Raw genomic sequence first — 17,277 nt, forward strand, 5'->3', positions numbered from 1 at the left:
CATCACATGATCAAAGCCGGTTACTTTTGCACATAGCGCCTGCTGGTGAATGATCCAGTGGTAATGTAGACATTTTGGGAAGTCTGGGTCACCTTTGCATTGCGCAATGAAGCCGCATGCCGGCCCCTCATCACGGGAGCCCCGTCTGTTGTCACCGACACCAGCTTTTCCAACGGTACCTTTTTCTCCACGAAGAAACTAGTAACTAGTCTCGTCTATAGCGGAGCGGGGGATCCAACCCTCCGAGGCGCGCGAGCGTCTTCGGGCGCCCGCGTTCAAACCTCTAGTCTGGGCCTTTTCGGTCGGATTGCGTTGCCTCGCCTCTACCCCCGCCACCCCTGAGTTGTTGCCCCGCGGCCTGTTCCGAGGATTTACAGACCTGACGACGGGGTGCGCTCGCGGCGCGCGTCTGGCGCCAACGGGAAGCGCCCGCGATTCGGAACCTGAAAACCTAGTGCGGCGGCCTCTTCCTGGCTGTCCGCCGTGCGCCTCCGGGTACCCAACTCTCTTATGACAAGAAATATTGTCATTTTAAAATCTACACTAATGCAAGCGTTTTTGATTAAAAAAAGAACAGCAACTACAATTTTAGACGGAGCTCCAATGGTGCTATTTTTAGAACATGTCTCGCGGGCGACTCACGTGGTCCCTGCGGGGACAGGGTGCCCGCGGGCACCGTGTTGGCTACCTCTGCCTTAGGCTAAGTCAGCATCCTATGCTGATTTACGGTAAGGGCTCATAAAGGGCTCAAAATGTCTGCGAGAGAGCCTCAAACACTTGATGATTTGACAGTGGGACAGCCCTAAACCCTCACGGACTTCGCGGGAGCGTGCCTCAAAGTCCGTAAGGGGGGACATTGGGATTGGGCCTCAGAGACTTGGGATGTACCCCCAGAAACCTGAAGGTCTCCACCGCAGACAGTGCTGTTGAGTATGGTGAGGGGGGGCAGCTGACAAGAGTTGAGATCAAAGTGTCTCATGTACGATGTACTCAACGGTATAGATCTGTTTCAATCAATGATGATCTCGGTGGCAATTGTGGTTCATCATTTCCATTCTTATTGCGTCCTGATCGAATAGTCAGACTTGGCTGCGACTTGATGGAAGAGGGAAACCAAGCAAGAGCTGCGAGACAGAGCCAACGACATGAAGTCTGCACTGGAGACTCAAAACGTCATCAATTGACTGACTCATTATTGGCCCCGCACCAGATATATAATAGTTCTGTATTTTTTCAATCAGTTTTTATTTTCATTTCCTTTTTAATTTTTGTTTGCAATTCCATTTAGTTCCCATAATTGGTTTGCTGCTCGTTCCAGTTTATGCAATCGTTTTAATTGTTTAAAAATGTAAATTTTTTATTTTTCATTAGTTTCAATTTTTTTTAAACAATACTATGGGGGGGGGGGGGGGGGGGGGGGGGGGGGGGGTACAAGATTTGAGAAGTTAAAAATAGGTGTTCTCAGCTGTAGCCGCCGTCTGAGTGCATGCAGTACAGACACAAAGCCTGGGTAGCTGATGTAGGCGGAGGATATTAGTTCAGGTTAGCACATTGGCCTGAAGTAGTCAGGGTTTTTGGTTCAGGTTAGCACATTGGTCGGGACAACAAATCAGGTTACGGGTACCTTGGCGATCGTGGACGCCTGGCCAATCCTAGCGCTTGAATGCCGCACAGGGCGGGTCTTGCTGAGAACAGCAGTGGGATTTGTGATAACGCAGTACAGAGCATCTGCCATTTTCATGTGACCCAAATGGGTATGAAAATAATCATTTAAGATTGCAATAATTGTCAAGATCAGAAAATCCACCCCAAAAAATATTTATTTCGTTTTTCTTTTGCCTAGACATACATTTGTAGAAAAGTTGTTTCAGTAAAAGAGATGGCCACTAGATGGTCAAAAAGACAATAAGGTCCAGCTGCTGGTAGAGAAGTAAACCACACAGCCAATCAGAGACTCTACTGAAAGGGGGCGGGTTTTGGCTTTTAGTCAGACCAATCAGCCCAGAAGTACAGCTCAATAGATACTGGTACCAAAGCTTTAAATCTCCTGGGTGTCTAAGCTGGTTTATATATTATATACACTGAAACAATATACGAGTATCACACCATTTATGGTGTAATAGACCTGGTTACATTAGGCCTTTGGGCGTAGTGCAGCACATCAACGAGCAGAACTACTTTTATGGCAATATTGGATGGAGTACCATTATCAGTATTTAAATGACTGAATTAGCACAACACTTCCGGTAGTTGCTCATCCCACATCTAGATCACAATGATATAAACTGCTGCATGTGACCGCTTGAAATATTTATGACCTTAATTTCCCTTTGGCTATTGCCATGCCTACAGGTGAGCAGATAACAAAAGAGCATCATCGTGCATGGCCTTGGTTTAAGATAGTTTTATTTATTCAGCGAGGAGTTAGTTCTCACCCCATCAGACACGCCAAGCCATTTTGAAAACCAATTTATTCCCCTATTCGAGCAAAGTTCACATTTTCTTTTTTCTCAGTCGACCCCGAACAACGGGTTCAAGGCAGTGGACATCGGGGCATGCCCGGAAATTAAACGCACAAAAAGGAAGTAGGTTAAAAAGAAGGGCTGCAACAAACCTGGAAACTATTAAAAAAACAACAAAAAAAAAAACAGCATTCAAGAGACTTTACAGGAGATCATTTAATCCCAAGCATGTGAGGGGATAGCTGTAGAGGAAGAGCTCATACAAACACTTCACTGTACATACAGGTTTACATTGTTTGGGCACATGATGTATGGTCACCTGGGGGGCGGGTGGGGGGGGGGGCTGCATCACAACTCCACACGTGCACTGCGTTTGTGGAGCGGCTCCAGATGGCCTACGGAGTTCTCTCAGAATAAAGAGATCGCAGACAAGAGTACCGTCTCACCTGCGGTTAAGCTTAAACAATATACTCTAATACTATTTATTATTACATAATGACATGAAAAAATTTGGAATGCACACCGCAGTGTAGGCAAACTGGAACACCATTAAATGATTAAGTCATTCTTCAATGCAAACTGGTCAGGTAGGTAGAGCTGGGATGCAGACTGAACTGACAGCAGAATGTTTTACGCGACTCCTCAGAAGGGGGGGGGGGGGGGAGATGACATCATCTCCCTTGTGGTTGAACGGTGTTGTGGCTTGGCAGCTGCCCAGATTTCATCACCAATGAGTCCCTTGATTTCTTTTTTTGTAAAACCATACTTTGTTCCGATATTAAAATCAAAAGCATGAAAATAAAATGAAAGTATATATATAACTCTTTCAGGTCCATTTTACGTGCGATGGGCATTCCTCCCCCCTCGTCCTCACTCCTCTTCGCTCTCGTTCCCACGCTCCATGTCTTCCTCTCCGTTCGCTTTGGAATCTGTTCTGCTGTCCGGATCGTCCTCCTTGTCTTCCTCCATCGCCTCGTCCTCCTCCCAGTTCTGAGAAGGACCACAACAAAATAAACTGTTACTGGTTGCCCACTTCATCTAACGGTTAAGTTTGAGCAGACACTTCTTGAGATCTGTCCGACTGGCCAGTGTCTCGGGACTTACAGAGTCGTCACCGTCGTCGGGGAGACCTTCGTCACCGGAGGCCTCGTCTTCATCAGATGATTCTGTAAAGGGCACACGAGGGGAAAACAAATCCATCAGCGTGCATACTGCAAACTCTTTCCACTCCCATCAGTGCTGGTAGGACCTTTCTAACATGAGGAGAAAACAGTGAGGGGGAAGAGAAAAGAAGAGAAAAGCCTTTCATGCTTTCACTGGTGGGTAAACATCGCGGGAGAGACGGCGGATATTTGCATTTCAATAGCGTAGCGGGGCCAGTTGGTTATGACAACAATACCCACTGTGCAGAGCGTCAACGTGGTCGGCTGAGGCTGTTGAAGCCCCGTTAGGTCCGCCGGGCGTCTGCGGCAACCGGCCAACTTTGATACAGATATTGCTACGTATTAAACCACATGGCATAAATGCAAATATGCCTTTGGGGCGAAGCTGTAGACGAGGAAAACGAGGCAATCATGAAGAGAGGCTGTGTGGTGACGTAGCTGATCTGTACGGTACATGCTTCACAGGGAGATTATGACCTGTTGAACCCTCTCAGCATACAGCATTAATACTACCAATGCCAGCAATGCTTTAACTTGACTTTAAACCACTCAAAATATCTTTATCTCCTAATAATTTGAATTTTTTGATCCAAATAACTACAATGGATGAGAAAAACATAAAAGGATGACAGTTAATTTTTGGATGTTTCCACTGACTTCAGAGCAACTGATGGATTCAGGAGCCTTGTGTAGCAACTGCTTTTGAAAAACTAAAACGAGCTGCATCAGCTGATATGACTCAGACGATAGGGATCGGCGGTAAAACAAAAAAACAAAAAAAACAAACAATTTCTTTCCATCAAAAGTTATATTTGCTCCTGTTTTTCCTGCCGATCCCATACGTATATTTATGTAAAGGAAAGTGTTGCTGTGTGCTGTGAAAAAGCAGCTCTTTATCTTCATCACGCGGAGGGACATTTTCTAAAGAGGGGGGGGGGGGGGCAATTGGAACTCCAAAGAGCTGCTTAATTATTTCATGAAAGCAAATTTTCTACGTGGTTCAATAAAGCGCCTTATACAGTATGGGTAATGAGAAACGAGAGCGAACAGAGCCGGGCATTGTTGTTCCGCTCCCCCAAAAAAAAAAAAAAAAAAAAAAAGAGAGAGAGAGGGAGGGGGGGGGGGGGGGGTCTGAACGCTGCCGGTCAGGTTGCCAGGCAACAGGAGTCATGTTTGCGTGTGGCGCATCGCCAAGAGTGGCTCCACGACGAGCACCGCTGGCTTCATAAACGTGGGCTGATTCACTCCTGATGAACCGGACCGGATCACAATCACCATTCAAACAGAAATGTGAAACCGTCGGTGAGAGCGCCTCGGTGACCTGCTGCATGCTGAAATGTGCAACTGATGAGTTGGGAGCCGAAATAAATCATTTCATTTGAGTCGGCTGGCGCTCACTCAAACTGAACCGTCTCTGGGACTGATGGGTGTGGTGTTATAGAGAAAAGGCCTCAGGACACAAACACTCACCTTCTTCATACACCAGCTTTGCTGAGTGGTCAACGTCCGTAACGCTCTTGCTGCTGTCACTTGTCGCCACCTAGTGGTGAAAAGGGAGAATGGTCTTAGAGATGCAATGTGCACAGACCACCAGTCTATTTTTGGTTTCTTTTCATTGTTTTTTTATTCATAAATCAACTTGGTAAATAAAGGCCTCCTCACATTAAAGGCCATGTGATTCGATGCAAAGTTTTACCATGTTCTCAAACGGTCGAATGTTGCACCTGTGCTATTTAAATGCTTGCCGGCGAGATAAAACCTCGTCTGCGTGTTTGTTCTCTTCTGTCCTGCTGCTGCACATCCAATCAGGCGCTGTACGTCTCCGCCACGCCTTCACTGGATGAGGCGTGTCGGAGCGCCGCTGCGCATTCCTTGTGAACAAAAGGATGAACACAGATCCTTTAAGGGCACACCGCAGCTAGAGGCCTGCAACGGTGACTTCAGTGGCGCAAATGGTCATTTCTATGATTTGCGCTGTAGTTTTATGCAGCCGGTTGGGGGGGAGGGGGAGTCTGATAACGCTTTTGGACAATATTCATCTGTGCCTGATATTATTGTGTGGAGGATGTGGAGCACACAGTCGGTCCGAGTCTACAAGGAAGCACATCTGTTCACCAGCAGAGCGCCCGCTGACTACCTCCTCTACAAGGTCGGGAGCTGTCGACTTTGCATTTGGAGAAGTGATAATGGCCTCCGTGGGTCCTTGTCCTCGTGTAATCTGTCGACACATCTGTGTCTGAAGTTATTGTGACGTCCATGTCAGGGACGGAGCTACAACCCGTTTGGTAGAATCTCCGTCCGCTTACATGAACGGATCGTTCCATCCGAGGCGACGGGGGAAATAACTTTCTACACGAGCTAACAAGAAGTTGCTTTTTTTTGAAACTGTGTGTGACAGATGTGCGTCGGGACTGGGCTGGAAAGTCTAACCAAGATAAATAAGAGCCGAATAACCAGAGGGAATAAAATGCACCCTGTGCAGCTCGTGGAGACGTCCTCGACGGGTTTTCCCGTCAGGGCCAGCGAGAATAATTATAGTACTTTGTTTAATGGATCTATAGCTAACGGCTCAATCTTTGAACTCACATTTGTCAGCATTATAAAGACTGAACTCTCACGTAGCAGCGGAATTGCACCGAACTGCTCGTTGCACTCAAAGTAAAACTGGGACAATTAATCAAATTTAATTTTCAATTGCGATTGTGGCTTCCAGATAAAAACACAGATAATGAGATCAAACGGTGATTGTGCTGCGTTCCCGGTTGTGTTCCTGGTACAGACGGACCAGTGAGTCATTTACCACGCTTTGTGGGTGCGACTTTTTTGCCGTGTCATCATATCTACCCAACCAACTTGTTAAAGACTTTACTTGTTTACAAAAAGTTCTTCAAGATCTAGCCCTTTCATTTTTGCACCAGATTGGAGCATCTTTACGACAGGGTTGCCGATCTTTTTCTAAAGTATTTTATATATTTCCTCATTACAGTCGGACAGCCATCAATGAATCAAATGCTCTAACAAAGAGAAGTAACAAATACAGCATCTGTGGCCGTCGCAGGACTGAAGAGCTTGTCCAATCCTAACATTCTGCCTAAATGACAGCTGTGAGCACTAACGGCCATGTTTGTGGTTTTCGTCCATCGTGGTCATTTCTGGGCCGTGTCCTCTCAGCAAACATGTGACATTTTGGAACCTTTCTACACTTTTGAGGGTGCTATAGGGTACGTCATCAAGCTGGGTTCCTGAGCCATCCCCATCACCCAATTCACACCTTTAAAAACACTTATTTCTGTACATGGTGACACCTACCTGTGTCGTTAGCAGATAAAGTTTCCCATGCAGCTTTGTTAGCTTGTGGAACATCTTCACTCTGCTCTCAATCATGTGATAAAGCACTCCCAGCTGGGTAACCAGGTCTGGCAGCTGTTGGGAGACACAGATGGATCGGTTGGAGGTAAATAAAAAAACATTTCAGCAGCAGGAAAAAAAACAAAGGAGGAAGCAGTCGATGATGAGCAGAGGTCCCCTCCCCACTAACTAATGCTTTCCTGTGATGGAGGGTCACTAATAGGTGGACCCAGACACTGAATCCTTTTCTACGGTGCGCTTCTACTTTAACCACAACAGCTTCTCCAGCCTTCATGGCATTCGAATGAATTTAAAGCTGCAGGACAATTCTAAATTATTAATAATAATTTATTACATTAAATGTTATTTTAAGAGTCACGTTTTTTAAAACCAGCCCAACATTTATTTATTGGTGTATAATAATAATCTTTATAATTCATCCAGTTCAATTTAAAATATTATTGATTATACTTTATTTGAAAGGACAGTTGTTGACTATGTACAGACGTTAATACAGCTGTTAGGCTACTTCAATATATATATGGAAGTGAATCACAGCAGAAGTTAGACCTCGTGATGTTCCAGACCTTCGCGTCTCTCTAAATGGACCTCGTTGAGTATGAATTGAGTATCCCTGTTCTTAGAATGTTAACGGCAAAGCTAACAGGTAAGTTATTCTCTTTGTAAGATCAACCTGGGAAGTGTTCCTTCTGTGTGACATTACGGATCAGGGCATATGTGATATGAGAAGTCTTTCCAGCATCAACGTGCACATTAAATGGATATCCAGCTGCTGGTTATGGAGATATTTCGATGGACAATCCAGCAAACGGTAGACGGTGAGAGGAAATCGTGTAATCTCTGCTGTGCGGCGGAGATCTAAACGAGAACGTCAGCAAAAAGAGAGGAGATGTGCACAGAAGGATGGCGTGCGTTTGTTTGTGTGATATTTAAAACAGCCGTGTGCTGTGCTCGTGGAGAGCATCCGAACAGAAGGCGATGCAAACCCGAGGCTTCATTATCAGCGGTGCAGAATGTGGTGTCGGTGATGCCGACTCACCGATGCCAGGTATGATGTGTGGTGCATGAGCACGGCCTTGAGCCACCGCACCATTAAAACGGCCCTGTAGGAAGGAACAAATACACATGACTGACTGTGTGCATCCACGTGATGCTTTTAGAATGGAAAGTTTAACATGAAAAATGAAGCCAGTGGAATGCTTGCATTTGATCCGTCAAACTCAGACTTACGTAAAAGGATGCCCTTGGAGCCTCTTTGTGAGCTACGGGAGGAGATGAGAGGGTAGATTAGAGTTAACACAACTTCACTGAGGAACACACAGAGGGATGTGCAGCAGTTTGTACATTGCACATCGACTCACCTCTTCCACCAAAGGCAAAACAGCAGAGAGGGGTAACCGGGCAACCGTTTTCTTTATCACCATCTCTTTACGAGTCTGGAAAACTTTCTGTGGGAGAGAAGACAAAGTTATTTAACTTTAGCTGTGAAATCTGAATGGCAAGTGAGCAGAACCTTTAGGCAAAAACAAACGTGAACTCTTCTATTCCAGAGCTCAGACTCACATTGAGGATGCTGGCGTCTTTGCTCTCCAGGCCCTGCAGCAGCAGCACCGCAAAGTTGTCCGTCTGTAGAGAGGCCGTCCCTTTAGGGGCCCCCTTGTCGACGGAGACTGTAGACAGATCGATTTCCCTTAGCCGCTCCGCTATGGACATCTACAGGAGAGCACAGATATATCAAGTCAACAGGGATTGGCTGAGATGTGTTCACACTAAATGTATCCGTCTCACTCAGGTTTAACACCAATACCGCATCACAGAGAACGAATACGACAACAAGCAATGTTTCATCACGTTACGTTTTTTCCTCCTAAATCGCCAACGTTAACAGTCGACATAGTTCTGGACGTTAGCCTCAACCCAGCAAGTCTGAACTGTAAAGGAACTTAAACTTGAATGGAGGGAAATGAAGACGCTGTAGACGTCTTATCGCTGATTGGCCGAGACTCGACACATCAAAGATGTTTTATTGCGAAGATCACGACATCACCTTTTCTCCTCGTCTCACTCTAATCTGAGAAACGCTGGCTGGCCAGTTGACCCTCATGTTCTGTTATTTATGTTCTTGGTTAGGATTTTCAATGCACATCCTGAATCTATGTAAACATGTGATCACAAAAAATGAAATAAAAATGAACATCTAGTGTGCGACTCTGGTCTTCATTAGGTGAGCTGCTGCTCGGTGCGTCGTCAGACACTGAACACACCTCTTTGGTGTCGGTGTCTTTTTTCCTCTTGTCCGATCCCTGCGGGGTTCCCTTGATGGGGGCTTGGTGACCAGGGAGCCCTGGGACCAACACTCTGCTCTTGGCGTTCACAACAGGGGTTTTCACCTGGAACGCAAAAAAAAAAAAAAAACTCAGGTTTTCATCATTTCCAACATGCCCGCGCTACAGTGGTTCTGTTGACCCAGAGAGCAAGATGAGATTGTTACCTTGGAGACGGCGGTTTCCATGGAAAGGGACAAGCTGGTGTGAACATCCCGGGTCAAACACACGTGTCTCTCTGCTGTGTTGATCTCCTGCACAGATAAGAGGGAGCATTGTGGGTAAACCAAGAGTTCAGTGAACAAGGCTGATAATATCATTACTGTGAAGCTACCGAACATCTTCATAGTTCACTGAGCAAGAACCACGAGTGGACTGTATTTAGGCTAAAAGCTGAAAGCAGTCCAAACAAAACATCAGCCGATAGCTGAGACTTACCATAACGTATGCCGTCAAGCATTTAGTATTACTGTATTATTATCCAACAAGTCACAACCGTATATCTCTGACTTCCTGGAAAATGTAGGATGATATTATTTTTGTCCGGTTACAGTACAAGAACACACACCAGGATAATCAGCTCTGGTATAACGGAGACATGGAGGAGAAGCACTACGGTAGAAGCTGTAAACATGCAAGGAGGGACACCAATAGTTTCAATGTAAATATAAAAACAATACAGAAAGCGAAAGGAAACTCCGCCTTCCTCAACTGCGTGATTGATCAAGTGATTAGGAAATAAACAATATCTTAATTCAAATATTTGCTTTGATTAAATAAATCTTGGCATCAGTAGTTTTACTGATGTATTATAAAGCTGCCTAGAGCTTCATGATGCAAAGGTCATAATGTGCCCTCCAGCTGGGTTCAGACTGATTAACTGAGATGCAAAAACTACATTTTACAAAATTACATTTGAAAACAGATTATAATTTAGACTCATTTCTTCTGAATAGAACTTCGAACCCATAATGTAACTCAACGCTGCCTCCATTAACAGCAGGACTGTGCTGCCCCACCGGCTGCTAACAAAGCACGACTAGAAAGCACCAACGCCTCCCTAAAGATAGCTCCTCATTTTGACTTCACAAATCAGCCGTTCCACGCCCTCGAGAGAGCCCTGATTAAACTTGGAGGCCACCTAGAGGGAATATTTGGTGAACCCTGACATGGCTGTCCATGCAAATCTTCACAGTGTTCTAACCTTACTAGTAAACACGCATGCATCTCCGCAGCCTCCTGTGTACTCACCACTTTCTCCATCACAGGCTGCAGGTGGTTGCCGTAGCCCAGCAGCACAGTCCGCGTACCGACTCTGAGGGCAGCAGCCAGCAGCGGGATCGGCACCGGGGAGTCCTTGGTGTCCGACATCTGCACAGTACACGAAGGGGACAACGGCTTCTTACAGGGCCTGTGGGGACAGATGGGATCAAAGTTAAGAATCACTGCTGAGAAAGACGTGATTAGTGGCATCTGCTGGCTGTGCAAGGTCCCCTAACAGCCATTAGGGGGCAAACACAGTGAACAAATATGCAAAATGACTTTCAGCCTCCGTGGAGGAGTTCAGCCTCTCAAAATACAGCTGCTGGGCCAGAAGAGCAGCTCTGTTTGAATCAAATCTTTGGTTTTATCACCTTTATTACCTTATGACTGGAATACAAAACATCCCATAATTGAGAGAAAGTAATTGCCTTTTCCAAATGTTTCATAAAGTTACCTTACACTGCCTCGTACAGTGTGTGGTGCTTTAAGGGCTTACCCATTTAAAAAGTGCTCAAAGAGATGCAGCTGCCCGTCCTTACACACCACCGCCAGCCTCACCGCCTGTGTGAAACAAATATTAGCATGAGGTAAATAGGTTTCATAAAACATCACAGGGAGGAACACTTCAGCAGGAGCGGGAGCTTAAATCCTCATCGTTACGCTCCCCGTATACACATGAAGATGTCAGTCAGATTAGTGTAATGTTTGGACATTTTGTCCGCTCTGACCTCTTCCTTGCTGTTGGACGCGATGAGGTCGATGTGCTGTGGCTCGTCCGTCAGCGTGAAGGACACCACTGAATTCTTGTCCTTTCCGTCTTCTCGTACTTGCCTGCGGGGGAGACAACTTGGTGTCAGTTCCGTGACAAATAAGCAGTGGTACGTCTCAAAGGAACAGGAGATGGGCTGCGGGTATTAAGCGTGCACTCACCAGACACTGAGCAGCCGATCGTGTGCGGCGCCGGACAGGAAGTAAAGGCCGTTGCTCTCGGGGGGTCGTGTGGTGGCAAAGCGCAGGGTCGTCACGGCCGTGGAGTGGCCTGTGAACTTCTGCGGGAGGGGAAGAGGACAAAACAGCTCAGTTCAGCTGAAAACACCTTATAATCATTGTTGCTCTTCAACAAAACCGGAACCGGAGCTTTTCACTCGCACTGATCGTGGCTACTAGCGTACTTACTTGAGCCCCAGAATAGTTGACCCCCCGGTCTAATAAATCCACAAACATGAATAGAAATGAGCAGACACTCACCCTGTAAACCTCCTTGGTGTCCAAGTCCCACATCTTGATAACCTGACCGGCTGAGAGCAGCAGTTTGCCGTCAGGGCTCACACACAAACTGGTCACCGCTGCACGGTCCGCCTTCCACTTACTGAGGAGACAAGTAAAGACAGTGGATTTTCTAACTGCATTTTTATGGGATTTCGTTCCTTGTTTTGTCAACATCGTTCAACAGGATCACGAGTCAGTGACGGATCCAAGTAGCCCTTCAGTCTATTGGAGTTTTCCATCTCTTTTAGATTCAAGCGACGAGCCCGAGCAGCTACATTCAACAGCACGCCGTGTAACTACTGCACTCCAGTTGATAGCAGTAAGAGATGTGCAAAACACTCGCCACTCGGCAAAACCATTTGTGTGGACCACAAAACGGGCTTCAGAGAGGATTCATGGCGACATTACGGCTCATGATTGTACCCGCAGACAGTGCCGCTGCTAAATCACCGGAGTACACGATGTTTACGCTGATGATGAACGCATGATGGAGGAGCACTCGTTGGTGCATTTCAGTGGTTGGGAGTGAAGTGTCGGGTTCTGACGTCTGTCAAACTAATAGTGACGTCTCTACGCGAGGAGAGGCTGAGACAATAAGGAAATAATCTGCCATTTAAAACAATTACATTGTTGAGAGAGGCGCTCTTTAGACACACGCCACTTTGAGCGTTCTGCGAGCACAGGTGGTGGATTGACCGAATGAAAGTTGAGCTTTTACAGAGCTGACGATGAAAACAGATCGAGTAAGAGCAATAAAAGTTGGTAGTTATTCAGAGCCATAAAAGACATTTTGTTTTTACAGATGTCCCTGTGAGAAAGATGAAGTTCACTCACTGAATAACGTATGGCACTCTGTTCTTCAGAACTGACTGTTATTCCCCCTTTGTCCCTTACAGAACTAAAATCCTGAGATGTATTTTTCCCCGCACACCCAACCTCTACTCGAGCAGACGTGGGCGGATTTGCTTGAATGTCGGGCTGCAACTGACAACTATTTTGATAATCGATTTGAATTTACTGTCCCTTCGCAGACGTTGCCACTAGTGGTGTAACGGACCACTGTCGATCCGTCCGGGTCCCCCTCCCACGGTTCGGCCCCCATGTGAACGTCGGATTAATTACATAGTTTAACGTTAACCATCAGTGCGAAATAAAGTTTTACTGACGAACGTTGTGTGTCAATGTTCAGTAAAAAAAAATAGCTTCTGTACTGTGAGGATCCCCAGTGAAAGGAAACATTTGAGCGGTTGAAATTGGCTGGTAGCTTACGTAAGCACACTTCATATTATGTTTCATGGGAAGAAAATATGATACGATTTTGATACAAAAATAGAAAGAACGATTTTTTTCCATATATTGATGAATAGGTTAAAACAACTGACCGTGCACGTGTTCTAAAAGGGTTTTATTTCATCTTAACTTAACTCATCTGAAACGAGGCTCAAAGGACACAAGGTGTTGTATACTGTACAGCTTGTAAAGCCTCTGGAAACAAATTTGTAAAATTAGACTTTATGAATGAAATTCACTTGATACAGTTTCAGGTTGGTCTTAAGGTTTTTAGCTGGCTGTGTCTGAAAAAAATGCCATTTCTATTTGACACATTAATGATGGCATCAGAGTCTGTAGTACTTCTGTGGGCTAGACCTTCATTGCACGTCGTGTTTGTTTTTTGTTGCTTTCATTTCATTAGGTTTTTATTGATTGTTCCTGTGTGTATCAGTGTTTTTGTTTTCGTAGTATAAACTTAATTTCCCTCGGGATAAATAGAGTGCTGAGAGATACTTTGTTTCAGTATACGACTTTAAAAAACAACTGGTATCACATAAAAACACTGGAACCTAAACGTTACCAACGGAATGAATGAAACTCAGCCGGTAGTTTCAAATGTTCACACTGACAGGAAGTGAAGTCAGCAGAGATGCCTTGATTTAAAAAAGAAACGTCTGTTATGTTTCTGTTCACCTCAGAAGTCCTGCTATTGATTGGAAAATGAAACTTTTGTTGTTGGTCCGTGTTTGGGATGAACAGAGGTCGACCTCAGTGTTTTGTTAAACTTCATCCAAAAGCAGCTCCAGACCAACATCTCTCTCTCCAGATAGCATACAGTGCTCATAGCTCATTGGTTGAGAAGTTCAGGGTTTCTCCACCATTATATTGGGGGGAGCCCGCCCTGTTGAATATTAGTGCACTGTTGAATATTAGGAGTGCCACTTTAATGTTGTCAAAAGATTATTAAATGTATTAGTTTTGAGGAAAACCAGTAGAGAGAAAAGGGCAACACATTCAGGAGTGCGCAGACCAGCAGCATTGGATGGGTCGGACACATCGTATGTTCCTGAGTTAGAGCAGCATGTCGCAACGTCAGGTAAGTTTGTTCTGAATGTGAGAAACGCTCAGGCACCCGTCTGTCAGTCACAATTGGAAAAAAGGAGAAGAAATGGTTTCATGTTAACAAAAAGTAACGGAGTAACCGGCTCTGACTTATTCTTTCACCGGATTCACGTTGGCCAAAATTTTGCAATACATCGCATGGCTTAAGTGCCCACTAAAAACATTATAACGATCATGTGTGAATATGTAAATAAAGTAAGCGTACGATGTAAATCTTTAAGCCTATTGCTGAGATGTAACAAACAGAACAGGCAGAAATGGTAAAATATTTGTTTGTGCCAAGAATTTCACTAAATTTAGTCGACATTTAGAGCTTTAACTAGAATGTGCATTGTACATACAGTATAGTTAACAAATATGCTCATGTCATTATCTCAATTAAAAAATCCCAGCTGGCCATGTAAAAAGCAGTGTGCTGTAGTTTAACCATCCAAGGATTACAGTGACAAATGTGACCGGCAGCAGGTCATGTCAACGCTAATTGATGTTAATTCTAGAAACAGCCAAAAGGACAACTTGTGTTCTCCAAAAGTCTGTACTTGGTGAAGATCATTTGAGATTGAAAACACACGCTACGCAACAGACTGGAGTTTAACCAGAAAAGTACAATAAGAATGTAAAAGAGGCGTTCAATGTTCTCAAAAACAGAGGACACGATTCTTTACACTCAGCAGTTTGAAGTGTGATGAACTGAAAACACAATTATTTTTCTTCACCCATTTCACCTGGCACTGTACTATAGTGTGTGTGTGTGCATGCATACATACATGCATACATACATACATACATATAAATCTAACAGCATCCCATTCAGATTTTAAATATCACAATGTGATTCAATAGAGCAAAGTACTACAAAGTCATGAACATAAATATAGAATAGGAAAAAAGGGAAAAATATACTATAAAAAAAATACAATGACAAGGGTGAAGAAATGGCTGCTACGTCTGTAAGGAGGTGCGCAGAGCTGGGCCCACAGGATTGTGGCGCCAATGGATCGACTTCCACCAGTGCAGGTTTGAGATGAATGTCTATCTAGAACGACGTAAAAGTTGCATGAATCCTGATAGGACTTTTCAGACTGGGGTTGCATTGCAAAATAAAAACCAGACCGTTATCTGATTTAGGATCATATATAAGAGGGGCTCGGATCTGAATTGAAAAAGATCAGATTCCATGTGATTTGTGCTGTTCACACTGTTAACAGAACAGAGCAAGAAAACCAAAAATGTAGATTTGGGTCACTTTGGACTGAAGTGTGCAGTGTAATGAACTAGATACTGACCTTCTCGCCTTGCCCGTCTGCAGGTCCCACTCTACGATGTTTGTATCATCTGAGGCGCTGTATAATAGACTGTCTTCAGGGTGCCACTGGACACAATTCACCCCTCCGCTATGGCCTCCATCCTGGCAGAGACAGGACATGATCGTTAGCAGTGGTGAACTATTTATCCTATCATTCAAAATGGAACACTAATCCAGTACCTTGACAGAAGCTAGTTCCTTCTATATACAAGTTAGTGAAATAAACTTTTCCAGTCAAATTTAAAAAAAGGTAGGATACAAGTGAGGATGCGAGTGCGTTGAGTGTGGGCCTCACCAGGGTGCAGTGCAGGGCTCCCTTCGCTGTACTGTAAATGAGGACACTGCCCGCTGCAGTGCCCATCGCCAACAGGTCTGCCTTCTCCTCCATCTGCCCGGGCTCCGATTTCCTCTTCTTCCTCTGGGGCCCCTCCTGGAAACACACATTGGAGATGTAAAACTCTTAAGATCACCAATAACGATACAAGTAGGACGCATGCTTGGTTCACTTGAAGGCTTTCATCTTTGCTCGTATTCAAATCTCAGTTCATTACACCATTGACTGCTCAAAAAAAAAAAAAAAAGTCTGTGAATCACTGCTAATGATTGGCATTTAATAAATTAGCTTGCTCAACAACCTTCTGATAAGCTGTGGACAAGAACACATTCCATACGGCATCTAAAAAAGCATTAATTAGTACGATTCAATGTTTCAATTTCTGTCGTAAACCAAACACCATCGACTGGTGCGAAACGGGTTGCACATCGACAATAGATGGTAAAACTTTTTCAGCCTCACCACTGAGAAGTGTCATGGTGGCACGCGCTCCTGAAGCTCTACTCGGCTAATGCTAACTTAAATAACGACTTTATTTACAGTGCTAGCGGGCTAAATAAAGTCAGAGGTCATTGGGCGGATTAACGTAGCCGCCAGACGTATTCTTTAGAGTTAGTTCACTCTGAAACACTGAATTAAGACATTGTCCATGCTTTCTTGACTACCATGCGGGACTACCATGTGCGTCCTGCGCAGCTGTTGAAAGCTAACGTTAGCTAACTGCTAACGTGGCTACCCTTCTAGCCAGGTCTGTGTCGGACACATGAAATCGTCCACAGTAGCGCGCGGCCGAAGGTTTCAAGCTTCCCGTGGAATTTCCTTTGAGAAGAGTGACACTTTACTGGTTTTATTGTGCGCACTTCTGGAGGAAAACTCTCACGGGCAGCTTCGCTCGGGCCTCGTAACGCAGCCTCACGTACCTTGACTGTCCGGCATGGTCCCCAGGTTATGCAGATACAAGTGGCACTCAAATGGGCTGATGGCACGTATTCTTGGTGAAGTGTTTTACTATCTGTGTTCCAAATGCGAAGTCTGCCGTCCTGGGCACATAATGCCAAGTACTGTCGTGATTTTGGTGAAAAAACGCAGGGTAGCTGCAGCGAAGAGCTGACAGTATCGGCCGCCATTTCTGAGCCGCTGCTTGCGTCTGCGTGCGTGGTGTATACCAGACCAACCACGTGTGGACTTCTGCGGACATGCGCACTAGCGCGTGAGATGGAGCCCCGCCCCTGCCAGGCAAACAAGCTGGTTGACTCATGCTGCATTCAAGTCTGCTCCTCACAAATGGATTTATTCATTTTTTATTTAAAAAAAAGTTAATTTAACATTAATAAATAAATAAATATTGCTGTTTTCCTGAAGGATGTTGAGCAAAATGTGAAACTACTTTCTA

General features: G+C 45.0%; 1 protein-coding gene across 1 annotated transcript; it reads right to left on the bottom strand.

Annotated features, from left to right (window-relative positions):
* Positions 1-2,388: 2,388 nt before the first annotated feature.
* Positions 2,389-17,049, bottom strand: wdr43 (WD repeat domain 43). The gene is made up of 18 exons (XM_076107891.1): positions 16,805-17,049; positions 15,846-15,980; positions 15,531-15,652; positions 11,830-11,950; positions 11,512-11,630; positions 11,310-11,412; positions 11,078-11,142; positions 10,570-10,729; positions 9,486-9,572; positions 9,259-9,384; positions 8,558-8,707; positions 8,356-8,442; positions 8,225-8,256; positions 8,034-8,097; positions 6,935-7,048; positions 5,096-5,165; positions 3,567-3,628; positions 2,389-3,452 (listed from the first exon to the last, which is right to left on the bottom strand). Exons 1-18 carry the CDS (start codon positions 17,009-17,011, stop codon positions 3,333-3,335), a joined length of 1,944 nt encoding a protein of 647 aa, XP_075964006.1. The 5' UTR covers positions 17,012-17,049; the 3' UTR covers positions 2,389-3,332.
* Between the last annotated feature and the right edge of the window lie 228 nt (positions 17,050-17,277).

The sequence above is a fragment of the Anarhichas minor genome, unplaced genomic scaffold (assembly GCF_050575085.1).
Source record: "Anarhichas minor isolate MPS153535 unplaced genomic scaffold, ASM5057508v1 ptg000040l, whole genome shotgun sequence".
NCBI classification, from domain to species: Eukaryota; Metazoa; Chordata; class Actinopteri; order Perciformes; family Anarhichadidae; genus Anarhichas; species Anarhichas minor.

What these genes read in the sequence shown, in the direction of transcription:
- wdr43 (XM_076107891.1), bottom strand. Translation starts at nt 17,011, where the DNA reads ATGGCGGCCGATACTGTCAGCTCTTCGCTGCAGCTACCCTGCGTTTTT. An exon ending in AAGACGCCAGCATCCTCAAT is followed by an intron (nt 8,443 to 8,557) that starts GTGAGTCTGAGC and finishes TCTCTCCCACAG; the next exon opens with AAAGTTTTCCAGACTCGTAA. An exon ending in TTTTGCCTTTGGTGGAAGAG is followed by an intron (nt 8,257 to 8,355) that starts GTGAGTCGATGT and finishes CTCCTCCCGTAG; the next exon opens with CTCACAAAGAGGCTCCAAGG.